The sequence below is a fragment of the Leucoraja erinacea genome, chromosome 20 (assembly GCF_028641065.1).
Source record: "Leucoraja erinacea ecotype New England chromosome 20, Leri_hhj_1, whole genome shotgun sequence".
Classification (NCBI taxonomy): Eukaryota; Metazoa; Chordata; class Chondrichthyes; order Rajiformes; family Rajidae; genus Leucoraja; species Leucoraja erinaceus.
In genome coordinates, this window is record NC_073396.1 from 25,543,266 (window position 1) to 25,556,923 (window position 13,658).

General features: G+C 40.9%; 1 protein-coding gene across 1 annotated transcript in view; it reads right to left on the minus strand.

Annotated features, from left to right (window-relative positions):
- The window catches only part of LOC129706985 (RNA exonuclease 5-like), a 47,623-nt gene that overhangs the window by 20,918 nt on the left and 13,047 nt on the right, over nucleotides 1-13,658 (minus strand). Inside the window, exons 8-11 of the mRNA XM_055651689.1 lie at nucleotides 11,901-12,016; nucleotides 8,263-8,401; nucleotides 6,262-6,356; nucleotides 3,391-3,493 (exon numbers count right to left, since the gene is read on the minus strand). Of these exons, the coding sequence (XP_055507664.1) occupies nucleotides 3,391-3,493; nucleotides 6,262-6,356; nucleotides 8,263-8,401; nucleotides 11,901-12,016 (453 nt within the window). The remainder of the gene's footprint in view (nucleotides 1-3,390; nucleotides 3,494-6,261; nucleotides 6,357-8,262; nucleotides 8,402-11,900; nucleotides 12,017-13,658) is intronic.

Genomic DNA, 13,658 nt, shown 5'->3' on the forward strand with positions numbered 1-13,658 from the left:
ATTCTCCATGCCAGTTCCTGGTATTATAGAGAGCAAAACTGTGCATATCTTTTCAAATCTGAATCCTAAGGCCCACGGTCCACATTGACTACCACCTTCAAGGGGAGCACAGGAAGCAAGTGATCATCAAAACCCTGTTCATGGTCTCTACTGCTACCATCTAGAACAGTAAGAAGGAGCCTGAAATCATTGGAATGATTCTCCACAATGCCACTGAAAACTATAGGTATGTTACAAAACCTACCTGAATCGTGGCTGAGCATCAATTTTACCCCGTTACTAGGTGTATTATAGAGAGCCTAAAATCTGGGAAATTGCTGAAAGACCCCGTCGCAAAAGGTATTATTAGTTTTTATGGCCTTGTATAATAGTTATAGTAGTTTAAAAATCACTCTCTAAACCTGCGACCTCTCGCAGCCCCAGGGTTTTATAAAGCAAACAATTAAAGGTATGTACCTTATTTTTACATTAAAAGGGGCTTCTTAAGAACCCTGTATATAAAGTTTACTATAGCGAGTAGCCATTTTGGGCTCTTTATATCCCGCAGTGTTTTTCTGGGCATTGACCTCCCACTGCAATACCTTCAAACAGCGCGTTCACAGGATCCCAGTAGGAAAGCTGATTTAAATGGACATTAATTTACAGCAATTGGACACTAAATTCCTTCCAAAATTGATGTAAATGAGATATCAATTGTAAATTATTTGTGACGTACACTTAGGCACCCTGTTCATGGTCTCATCTCACTTGAAGTTTGCTACAATTGGGTAACTACCATTAGCAATGGATAGAAAGTAGATCTAGTAATTGAAGTTTGGAAGGAGCCTGAGAATAATTGGAATTTTGAGAATGGTTCAATCTATGATAAAATTTCATTCAGTCTCTTAATTTTTACAAGGTTATGGGCTTTTGACTGTCTATAACCACAGCTTTTTTGTTATGTCCATAGAAAATCAATAGGGAACAAGATGCTAATTCCGAGTGTGAAACTAACTTTAGATTTAGTTGAAAGTGAATTAGGTGTCAAATTAAACATGTACTTTATCTGATTAAATTGCAGACTTGATTTTTTAATCAAAATTTTGTAACATCGAGAAACTACTATGGATTTAGTTGAGGTTGCACCATGTACTTACATTTGCAATATTATGATCGAGATACCTAGTATTACTGGCAATTTATTGCATTGTATTTTTATGTATTTATTTGTTGTGTTGTGTTATTGTTCCTGTAAGGCTGCATCCAAAAAAAGTTTGGAAGGTTCTGAAGAAGGGTCTTGACCCGAAATGTCACCCATTCCTTCTCTCCAGAGATGTTGCCTGCCCAGCCTCCAGCATTTTGTGTCTACCTTCGATTTAAACCAGCATCTGCAGTTCTTTCAAACTCAAATAGAAGTTTTGTTATGCTCCTGGTAATATGACAATTAAACACTCAATACAGAACTGCAAATCTACCACTGAGCTCCAAGTAGCCCAATCTAGTCCATTGCATTTAAGACGAGTAAAATCTGTTGTTATCGAGTCTGTCGGATTATACGTGGGGAACAACTGAGACCCTATTGATTTTGATCAAAATTGTTCAGCCGCAATTCAGGAGGTAAAGAGGAGACTAAATTTATTTCCCCAAATTATTTTGATGTAATCTAATTTTTTAATTACCAACGATTATTCTGAAGTTTCATTCAATTTTCAGCAATTCACTTCTATTTTAATCAATAGACAATAGATCCAGGAGTAAGCAATTCGGCCCTTCAAGCCAGCACCGCCATTCAACGTGATCATGGCTGATCATCCACAATCAGTACCCCGTTCCTCAATCATATTTAATTGTCTGAAGGTCAGAGATATTTAAAGGCACAGCACTTTGACATTTAGCAAAGTTGATGGTATTGATATCAAAGCTTACAGAAGCATTTTCAGAGCCACTCAATGCAAACATGGACCACCCGTCTTTGAAAAGACGTCAAAATGTAGAAACACGGAAATGCTGATGCTGGTCAATGCGCAAAAGGACACAAAGTACTAGAGTAATTCAGCAAGTTATGTCAGGCAGAGACTGAAGAAGGGTCTCGACCTGAAACCGATTCATGTTGTCCAGAATTACTCCAGCACACTGTGTTCTTCAAAAAAAAAAAAAAAAAGACTATACCGCTGGTGTTGGGTGCTTTGGAGCAGTATTTAACATGGCATCTGCATATCTGGAGTGGGGATATACTGACAAAGGGAGACAATTTTAACAGTGGACCTGTTACAGTGGAACATAAAACCAGTGGCTGGGCATCAAAGGTTATGGGGAGAAGGCAGGAGAATGGGGTTAGGAGGGAGAGATAGGTCAGCCATGATTGAATGGCAGAATAGACTAGGTGTGTCTAATTCTGCTCCTATCACATGACCTCAAGTTCAGGTTCACATTTATTGTCACATGCACCAATTGGTACAGTGAAATACGAGTTACCATACGAATTAAAAGAACCCAATACACGATAGAGTTTAACATAAACATCCACCACAGCGGAATCAACGTTTCCCACTGTGATGGAAGCAATAAAGTTCAGTCATCTTTCTCTTTGTTCAACCGTGGTCAGGGCCTTGGAACCCTCCACAGTCATTGCTACGGGCAGCCCGATATAGAGGCCCTCTCACCGGGATGATCGAAACTCCAGTGTCGGAACGGATCGGAACACACTCGCGGCTTGGAGTTTCCGATTTGGCCACTTCCTACCGGAGATCGCGGTTTCCGAAGTCCACAGGCCGAGCTGGGCGGAGCTCCAACACTGGCGAGCCCCGGAAAAAGATCACCGGCAAATCGGCCACCGTAATGTTAAAGTCAGCGCCGCCCACGGCTAGAAGCTCCGTAAACCACAGCTCCACGATGTTAAAGTCAGCGGGCCCAACACTCTGGAGATCCAACACCCGCTCCGCGATGATAATTCAGCGCTGCGCCCGCTGCTGAAACTCTGGCTGGTCTCCAGCAGGACCCAGTTGGTAGTGGGGGAGGGGGGCGAAGATGCGACACGGAGAAAAGACGCACACCTTTCCAGGTAAGTGACTGAGAAATGGTTTCCCCCTATTTCCCCCCCCCCCCCCCCCCCACACATAAGACAGACTAAGAAACATTTAAAACATACATTTAGACACACTAAAAATAACAAAAAGGGTGAAAAGACTAACAGCTGCTGGCAAGGCAGCCACCCGATGGAACAGTAAACCATTTATAAAGCAAGACCAGACCATATAATGCAAGTCCAGTAAATTTTGGATTACTGTGTTTTTGACACATGTACACTGTATGAACATGTCGTTCACAGGAAAAATATAACTTCTGTAATATGAAGACATATCAGGCTAAGGCAAACTCCTAAGTTCTTTACTTAATGATTTATGAACTTACCTTCTCAGGTCCATGGTTAATGAAATATTGAGCCAACTGCAAAGCTCCTTCTGCATCTTCTGATGGATCGTGGCCACTCATTTCCTTTGACTGAATTTCCCTTCTGTTTGGGGAAAAATAATATCTAATGTAAGATGGGTTACCCAGCAAAAATAAAACACATGCAGTATGTTTGTGTAGAACGCAAACTATATTTTCCAGTGTACAGAAGTCTTAAAGTTTGAAGGAACAATGATTAATTTAGTGAAATTTAAAGTTACCAGATCAGCTCCAAAACTCTCATGATTTGTAACTTGCTCTAATGGGTTACGACATTTTTTAAGGAAAGACTTGCCTAAAATTTGTTTTAATACGACATTTATTTCAATCAATGAACCTCGATCTGTCATACAACAGGACAGATATCTGATTTAATTGCACAGATATGCTTTGACTGCTTTATCACTGATATTTCTGGTTAACAGAATACCCGCAAGTCTCTGAATAAAAACAGATAAATGACTGCCCATCAATTGCTGCTTGCAGAAGGGAGAATTGGGTAATAGTTTTAAATTATTCTCCCTAATTAAAGATTTCCTAACAGAAAAGGTTTGTGGCTAACCAAGCCGTTCCTTTAATATCCTATAAATATCAGTCAAATAATCCATTGATTTTCTGTTACATTGAGCCTTCGTTTGTCTAACATCTCTTGGAGGCCAGATGTCATTTTGGCAAACCCACATGGTCGAGAGATCCTTCCCTTGGTGTGGGAGCCAGGTGCAATCTGCATTCCAGGAATCGGTAATGTGCTCGAATAATTTCCACTGTAAAACACCAATAAACTATTATCCAATTTTTCAGATGTCCAGATGATTCGACATTTTGGTTCCATTTCCTACATTCACTTTAAACTGACCAGCGTCTTATTCCCTCACACCCTTTAAACTCACTGGCACCCTGTCTCTCACACTCCCTTTGAGGTAACCTGGTTCATTGGAAAAAATATTCTACCCCCATGTTACACTTCTTTTAAAAAGGTGAATTAAAAATGAACAAACGAGGAACTGCAGCTGCTGGTTTACAAAAAATAGCTCAGCGGGTCAGGCAGCATTAGATGCTCTCCGACCCGCTGAGTTACTCCAGCACTTTCAATGTTTCATTATTGACACATATGCAGAGTACAGTGAAACTCTTTTGCATAACTGCAAATGCAAAAAAACCCAGTCCATGTGTTGGAAGTCCTGGAGTGCCACTGATCTAGATAAGCCTAGGTAAGCCCCACCCGATGTCCCTCTCCTCTGCCGACCGCCTGTGTGTCCAGGGGGCACCTCCTGCAGCTGACCTTGACGGCGCTTGAGGTAACACCATGATGGCCCTTCCTAATGGCCCACTCCTTGCATCCATCGCCGCCAGCAGCTCCCTCCTCAACTCTCCGTTCTTCGGGTCTTCCAAGCTTCCCCCACACGTGGCTATTGTGTCTTCGTTCTCGTCGGCCGCTGGGTCTTGGTTGTCATTGGTCACCAGGCCTGTGCTTGTCCCTTATTCTCACTTTGCCACCCTTTGTCTTTGTTCTCAGCGGTCATTTAGCCGCCGGGCTTGTCCTCATCCTCGGTGGTCACGTCGGCCGAGAAGGACACTTTGTGTCCTTTTGAATTAAAACGTGTTGGCTTATTAATAGATGTAATATCCATTAGTGCAGAGAATTTGTCAGCCCAGCAGCAGTGTCCCAAGGGAGTTTAAATGCATCGCCCGGCACTGTACTCTTCTAGTTGTCAATGGCAAAATTCCATTCCCCTTTGATTTTCCTCAGTTGCTGATCATGAAGAATTGGAGAACATGGAGTTGCTAAGGGAAGGTCATCTCTGAATAATGCGATTGAATTTGGAGAGGAACACGGGCAATTAATGATGGCAATGTGTTTGAAGCAGTCTACAAGGATTTCGGCAAGCTGTTTTGACAAAACTCTGCCTGACAGATTGATCAGATAAGCAAAAGGCCTTGGGATCCAGGAGGAAATAGTAAAGCTAATCCAGAATCGAATGAGTGGTGCACAAGGTAAAAGTCATGAGGTATTTTTAGTAGATTGAAAACAGCTTGCAATGTGGAATAATTTTCACAAGAGAATGGTGGGAGTTAGGAATTCACTGACTGAAAGGATAGAGACAGAAAGATTCACATTTAGAAAGTACTTGGATCAGCAGTCATAGGGGGCATAACCTACAAGGTTACATCGAGTCATACAGCACGGAAACAGGCCCTTCGGCCCAACACCCATGCAGACCAAGATTCCCCATCTTTGCTGGTACCATCTGCCCGTGTTTGGCCCATGTCCCTCTAAACCTTTCGTATCCATGCACCTGTCCAAATGTTTCTTCAATGTTGTTATAGTACCTCACTCAACTACCTCCTCTGGCAGCTCGTTCCATATACCCACCCCCTCTTTATGAAAGATTGCTCCATCGGTTCCTATTAAATCATTACCCTCTCACTTCTGGAAGAGAAGTCTGATATTCTTTTCTAGGATTTGAGGAGGGGGGAGGGTCTAGGGAAAGGATCAAGGAAGTTGGAATTAGTTTAAAAAACAACATGGGAACAGTAGTATATTATATTTTCATGGAGCGAGGGCAACCCCAATACTCTGTACAAGTACCTATATAATATGATATAATGTGTTACAATAGAATTTAATGATCAGGTACTTCAGACATGGCAAAGCCAAAATCAATAATAATATCTATAAAATCTTGAATTAAAAAGATCCAATGAATTTATAAATTAGAAATCATGATTTAAAATATGTATTGTTTAAAATGATTTTGTATTTACTATCCCATCCATCACAATCACGATATGCGACCCACTTAACCTTTAAAATGAATTTTATGACCTTACCCCAGTATATTTTTTACTAAAATCTTCAATTTAAACTTTCGACCCGAATCTCCGACAAAAAGGAGTGATGTGTCAAGTACATATGGATAAATCATCTGTAAGATAAATTAATTGCACTTATTACTTGAATTAGCATGCAAAATATAAAATGGCAAACAAAATCAGTATATAGTGATGAGAAATGTTTGTGCTTCACGAACAATACTTGCTATAGTTGCAGTAGATTGCCTGGGCTACAGGAACTTAAGTTACCGCTTAAGACCGCATGGATTGTGAAGTGAACATGAATGCTACATAATGAATACTAATTTCCGTAAAAACTCCACGTGGAAAAAATTCCAACAGAACCAATGAAACACAGTAAAAAGAAATCAATTGTTTCTTGATGTCTACTTCAGCTTTTCAATACACCTGCAGAGAAGGTTAAATAATAACCTGTTGGCAGGACTGGAGAGTGAGCTACGGTGTGAGGATGGCCAGGTTGGGACTCTATTCCTTGGAGCGCAGGAGGATGAGGAGTGATCTTATACAAGTGTATAAAATAAGTCTGAAGAAGGGGTTCGGCCCGAAACGTTGACCATTTCCTTCGCTCCATAGATGCTGCCGCACCCGCTGAGTTTCTCCAGCACTTTTGTCTACCTTTGTATAAAATCATGATAGGAGTAGATTGCATAGATGCAGAGTCTATTGCCCAGAGTTGGGGAATTTAGAATCGGAGGACGGAGGATTAAGGTGAAGGCAAAAAATGTAATAGGAAACTAAAGGGTAACCTTTTCATACAAAGGGCGGTGGGTGTATGGAACTAGCTGCTGGTACAGGTACATGAATAGACAGGTACATGGATAGGACAGGTTTCGAGGGATATGGACCAAACACCAGCAGGTAGATTTAATGTAGTCGGTATGATAACATACATGTTAGTCGGTATGGTAACATACATGTTAGTTGGTATGGGCAAGTTGGGCCGAAGGGCCTGTTTCCACACTTTATGTCTCTATGACTAATAGAAGGTAGAAACAAGGAACTGCAGATGCTGATTTACAAAGAAAGACCCAAAGTGCTGCAGTAACTTAGTGGATCTAGCAACATCCCTGGAGGACATGGATAGGTATGTTTCGGGTCAGGACAAGTCTTCAGATTTAAGTAATAGAATAAGTAACACTGAGCAATGAGCACCAGCATCAATCAGTCAAGGATAAGGTGCTGTATACATGCTTATAATGGGAAATTAATAAACATTAATGTTCAGAGAAAACTTATTGTGCCGCTTCAAGTAACATAGAAGGGAACGGTTTAGAAATACAGCATGGAACCAGACCCTTCGGCCCATCGACTCTGTGATCACTAGCGATCACCCATACACCAGATCTATCCTACACACGAGAAACAATTTATGGAAGCCAATTAACCTACAAACCTACATATCTGGAATATGGGAGGAAAGCGGAGCACCTTGATAAAATCCATGTCATCACAGGGAGAATGTACAAACTCCGTATTGACGGCAGCCATAGACAGGATCGAACCTGGGTCTTTGGCGCCGTAAGGCAGCAACTCTACCGCTGCGCACTGTGCTGCCCTGCTTTATAAATATGCTGGAACAATTAATTAGGAAGTAGCATGTTGAGTACATGACAAGGCAGTTAACTCAAAAGCAAAGATATGAAAAGATTGGCTATGAGTTTTCCGACTTACTTGGTGCAGATCTGAACTTGAAACTTAAAGGAGCTTATACCTGCCTTGGGTCAATGTAGCACAGATAAGGAGGTTCACTGAGAAAAATGTGGGTAAACGTTGTCGGTAATCACTCTAGTTTAGAAAAATGAGATGAGAAAGATGCCTGACCCGCTGAGTTACTCCAGCACTTTTGACACACCTTATTTGGAATACTGCGTACAAATCTGATCTCATCTTTTTATTTCTCACGGTACGTCTTTGAAATTTGTCTTAAATACATGGGAATTGTGTGCAGACAATGACAAAGATATATGCATTACTTACTTGCAGTGCTTTCAAATCATTGTTTAAGGAGTGCCCCACGAGGACAGCATCAGGGGGCAAGATCTTCTTAATCCGGATCTGAATATCCTTCAGTTTTGTTTTCACAGGTGCAAGCATTTCCCACGTAATGCCAGAGAACCTGAATTACAGTGTGACATTGCTGAATTCCACCAATATCATGGAATTTTCGATAATCACAACAGTATAAAAGCAAAAGCTTAAAAATTTAATTTTTGCAAAGAATTTAGACAAAATATTTTGTGCAGTGAAGGCAATTATCATGATTATGCACACCAGCCTTTTAACTGTCTTACAATTCTCCTCGAGAATGTAGTTTGGTTTAGAGATACAGCGCATAAACAGGCTGTTTCGGCGCACCAAGTCCACGCCAACCAGCGATCACTATCCTACACACACTAGGGACAATTTACAATTTTATCAATCCAATTAGCCTACAAACCTGTACTCTTTGGAGTGTGGGAGGAAACCAGACTTCGTTGAGAAAACAGGGGAGAACGTACCAACTCCATACAATCAGGATCGAACCTAGGTCTCTTGTGCTGTAAGGCAGCAACTCTACCGCTGCGTCCACATGCTGCCCGGAACAATAAGATAGTAAAGACGGTAAAGTAGATACAGACATTTAGATAATGCAGAGATTAATTAACCTTGGATAATCCACACTTCTATGTTTAGAGGCATTGGCCAAGGTGATCCCTCAGTGGTTATCTTAAAGATATAACTGAATATTCTTCCAGCTTTCTCTCCTCTACTACAATCAGACTGAAGAAGGGTCCCTACCCAAAGCATTGCCTGTCTATGTTCTCCAGAGATGCTGCCTGACTCGCTGAGTTACACCAGCACTTTCGTGTGTTTTAAAAAAAACACAATATGGGGATGCGCTGCAGGTAAAATTTAGATGAGATTGACTTTGGTTTTATATAAGCAAACAATAGGAAGAATAAAAGAATACATTATTCCAATTTTATGCTGTTAATAAAAATAACCTAACAAAATAGGAAACTTTCAGAGTGATTTGTTTAATATTAAATAACAGATTAATAAGGTAATATTGAATCTAACTCGAACAACGTTAGGTTGCATTAAAACGATTGAGGTGACTTCATGTGATTTTACTTATGTTACATATCAAACTCCAATAACATCCTGTCACACAGGCTATGTCCCTGTTGATCTGTCCATTACTATTCTAGTTGTACATTAAAACATCAGATCACAAAGGCTGACTATTGCACAGATCACTGATTTTTTTCCAGTTCCATAAAGCACAATAGATAGCAATGCTACTGACCCTTATGCCCCTGTCCCACTTAGGAAACCTGAATGGAAACCTCTGGAGACTGCGCCCCACCCAAGGTTTCCGTGCGGTTCCCGGAGGTTTTTGTCAGTCTCCCTACCTGCTTCCACTACCTGCAACCTCCGGCAACCACCTGCAGCCTCCGGGAACCACACGGAAACCTTAGGTGGGGCGCAAAGTCTCCAGAGGTTTCCATTCAGGTTTCCCAAGTGGGACAGGGTCATTATACATAGATGAATTAGGCCATTTTGCCATCGACTCTGCTCCAGTATTCGATCAAGGCAGATCTTTTTTTCCCCCTCAACCCCATTTTCCTGCATCTCCCCGTGGCCCTTGATGCCCTTACTAATTAAGAACCCATCAATCTTTAAAATCTCCAATTTTTAAATCTCCTCTTTAAAAATATCCATCGACTTGGGCCCCACGGCTTTCTGTGGCAATTAATTCCAGATTCACCATCCTCTGGCGAAGGAAATTCCTCCTCATCTCCATTCTAAAGGTACAGCCCTTTATTCTGAGGCTGTGCCCTCTCTGTTCTTGGCTCTCCCATTAGTGGAAACAACCTTTTTCACGTCTGTTCTTTCTAGGCCTTTTCAATATCCAGTAGGTTTTAATGTAATCCCCTCTCATCCTTCTAACCAGTAACTTTTTTTTATCACAGATATTAGGTTTACTGGTCTATAGTTCCAAGGTTCTGCTTTGCAGCCCTTCTTAAATAGAGGCACAACATTACCACCCTCCAGTCTTCTGGCACCTCACCCATGTCTTTTGTTGATTCATGTAAATCAGGCATGTCTCCCACAATTTCTTCTCTAGCATCCCATAGGGTATATCTGATGGGGACTGCAAGATTAATCTACCTTCATTCCACCCGCAAAGCACTCTGTACGATCCCTTAGTAATGTCTTCTTGGACTACTGCTATGATAATCTCCTTAGCCAATAAAACAACTGATTCTGTGTACAGAGGTTACTGCTGGATGCAATTAATAAAATTTAGGTCATGTCAAATTTAGTTCAGAGATATATTGTGGAAACAGGCCTTTCAGCTCACAGAGTGCATGGCAACAATCGATGACCCATTCACACTAGTTCTATGTCATACATATTAGGGGCAATTTACAGAAGCCAATTAATCTACAGACCTGTAGGACTTTGGGATGTGGGAGGAAACCAGAGCATCGGAGGAAACTCATGCAGTCACAGCGAGAATGTACAACCTCCAGAGAGCACCCAGGGCAATAATCAAACCTGGGTTTCCTGTGCTGTGAGTAGGTATGTTACAAAACCTACCTGAATCGTCATTGGGAATCTGCCCTCAGCCATGTCGGCGATTTTGGCGCTGTTTGGAGGGGGCGGGTTTAAAACGCGATTTTTACTAGGCTGTACTAATCGCACATGTTCAGCCTAGTAAATCATTAATGAAAAATCGCTGCAAGACCCGGTCGCAAAAGGTATTATTAGTTTTATAGGCCTCGATAATATAGTTATAATAGTTTTAAAATTACTCTCTGATTTCGCAACCTCTCGCAGCCCCAGGGTTTTATAAAGCAAACAATTAAAGGTATGTACCTTATTTTTACATTAAATGGGGCATATATATAACCCTATATATCAAGTTATCTATAACGAATAGTTCATTTTGGGCTTTTTATATCCCGCAGTATTTTTCTCGGCATTTGAGGGCACTAATCCAGCGCTATGTCAACGTTCTAAACCAGCGCGTTCCACATGAACCCACTAGAAAGCCGATTTAAATGGGCATTTATTTACAGCAATTGAACACTAAATTCCTTCCATTTGGCCTATAAATTAATGTAAATTAGATATAAAAATCATGTTATATTGTGAATTATTTGTGAATAATCTTTGGACACTTAGGCTATTTAAAAATGTTAATCTTTCCTTAAGAAATGGGCGTTTGACTATCCAAGATCACAGCTTTTTTGTAATGTCCATTGAAAATCAATAGGGAACAAGATGCTAATTTCCGAGTATGAAAATGGTCATAACTTTTTTAATACTTGAGATATGAAAGTGAATTTGGTGTCAAATTAAACTTATTGTTATGCTTTATCTGATGGGATAAATTGCAGACTTGATTTTTTAAATCTCAAAATTTTGTAACATTGCTACTGTGAGGCGGCAGCTCTACCACTGCTGCCTCACTGGAATTCCACTGCATGCTTTTGTAGCAAAACTTTAAAACATTAAAAAGGCTGAACAGTGGCAATGATAATATTTAAAGATAACTATGCATCTGCAAACAATGGAAAAGGGGCTCTTTTGTGTATCCGCTATTATTCTGATTTAATTCTTACTTGGTGAGGTAGTTGAGAATCGGGTTGCTTGGCTTCACCAGCTCATCCATCAAACAGCATCCTTTTGCATTGACCAAAGAGACACGCGTTAATTCCCTTCCGTTTCTAGTCAGGCACTGGAATAATCCAAACAGATAAAAGAGTAAAACACCAGCAATACATTAGAATTAGAATAGTTTTATATAATAAGGGGAATGAACATTACTACAATGATAAAATTATGCTATTTGGCTTCCTATTGAGGTTAAGCATACAACCTAAACTGTCAGCCTAGGCTTGCTGGCAGGACTTGCATCTTGAGTTTATGGACAAGGAACACAAACTCCAATCCAAAGACTGTTCGAGTAATTGAGACTGACATTTCATTACAGTACTGTGTCAATGATGCCCTATGGAAGATATTTTGGTATAAATTAGAAAACATAGACATAGAAAATAGGTGCAGGAGGAGGCTATTCGGCCCTTCGAGCCAGCACCGCCATTCATTGCGATCATTGCTGATTGTCCCCAATCAATAACCCGTGCCTGCCTTCTCCCCATATCCCTTGATTCCACAAGCCCCTAGAGCTTTATCTAACTCTCTTAAATCCATCCAGTGATTTGGCCTCCACTGCCCTCTGTGGCATGGAATTCCACAAAATCACAACTCATTGGGTGAAAATGTTTCTTCTCACCTCAGTCTTAAATGGCCTCCCCTTTATTGTAAGACTGTGGCCCCTGGTTCTGGACTTGCCCAACATTGGGAACATTTTTCCTGCATCTAGCTTAGTCCAGGCCTTTTATAATTTTATGTTTCTATAAGAATCCCCTCATCCTTCTAAACAATCCTTCCAATGAATACAAGCCCAGCCTTTTCAATCTTTCCTCATATGACAGTCCACCATCCCAGGGATCAATCTCGTGAACCTACGCTGCACTGCCTCAATCACAAGGATGTCCTTCCTCAAATTGAGTCGCTGACTTCCACATGAGGATAGTAAAAAGAAAATCCTGGGCAAATACTGAAATAAACCAGAGACTGACTTGGTATACCAGTCAGAATTAATTATCTTCACTATATTATCCTGTTACTTTTTTCACTTAGATTTTTGCACCCTTGCTTTATACAATTTTCTTCTACACTCCACAAACTTGTAGTAGCTATAACATCCAAAGCAAGCATTGTCTGCGGAGGGTGCTCAGCATCGCCAAGGACTGCTCTCACCCCAACCATGGACTGTTTAACCTCCTACCATCCGGGAGGCGCTACAGGTCTCTCCGTTGCCGAAACAGCAGGTCGAGGAACAGCTTCTTCCCGGCGGCTGTCACTCTACTCAACAACGTACCTCGGTGACTGCCAATCACCACCCCCCCCGGACACTTATTATTATTTATTCAAATCATTTGCTATGTCGCTCTTCCAGGGAGATGCTAAATGCATTTCGTTGTCTCTGTACTGTACACTGACAATGACAATTAAAATTGAATCTGAATCGGACATTTCATGAATATTTCTAAAGCAATGAGGGTTACACTGTTAATGTAATAAGAATTATTTAATGCTATTCAGCTACGTTATACTCCTATACGTGTTAAATATGAAAAAGGTTGTTTAAAATGCTCAGTATTTTTCAACCATTTCGTATTTTCAATAGTAATAAAACGGGTCAATGGCGGATGCTATCATACTGGCTCCATTCTGCTCTGGGCCATGTCGATAACAGGAACACATACGCCAGGCTGTTCATCGACCACAGCTCAACATTCAACACCTTTGCA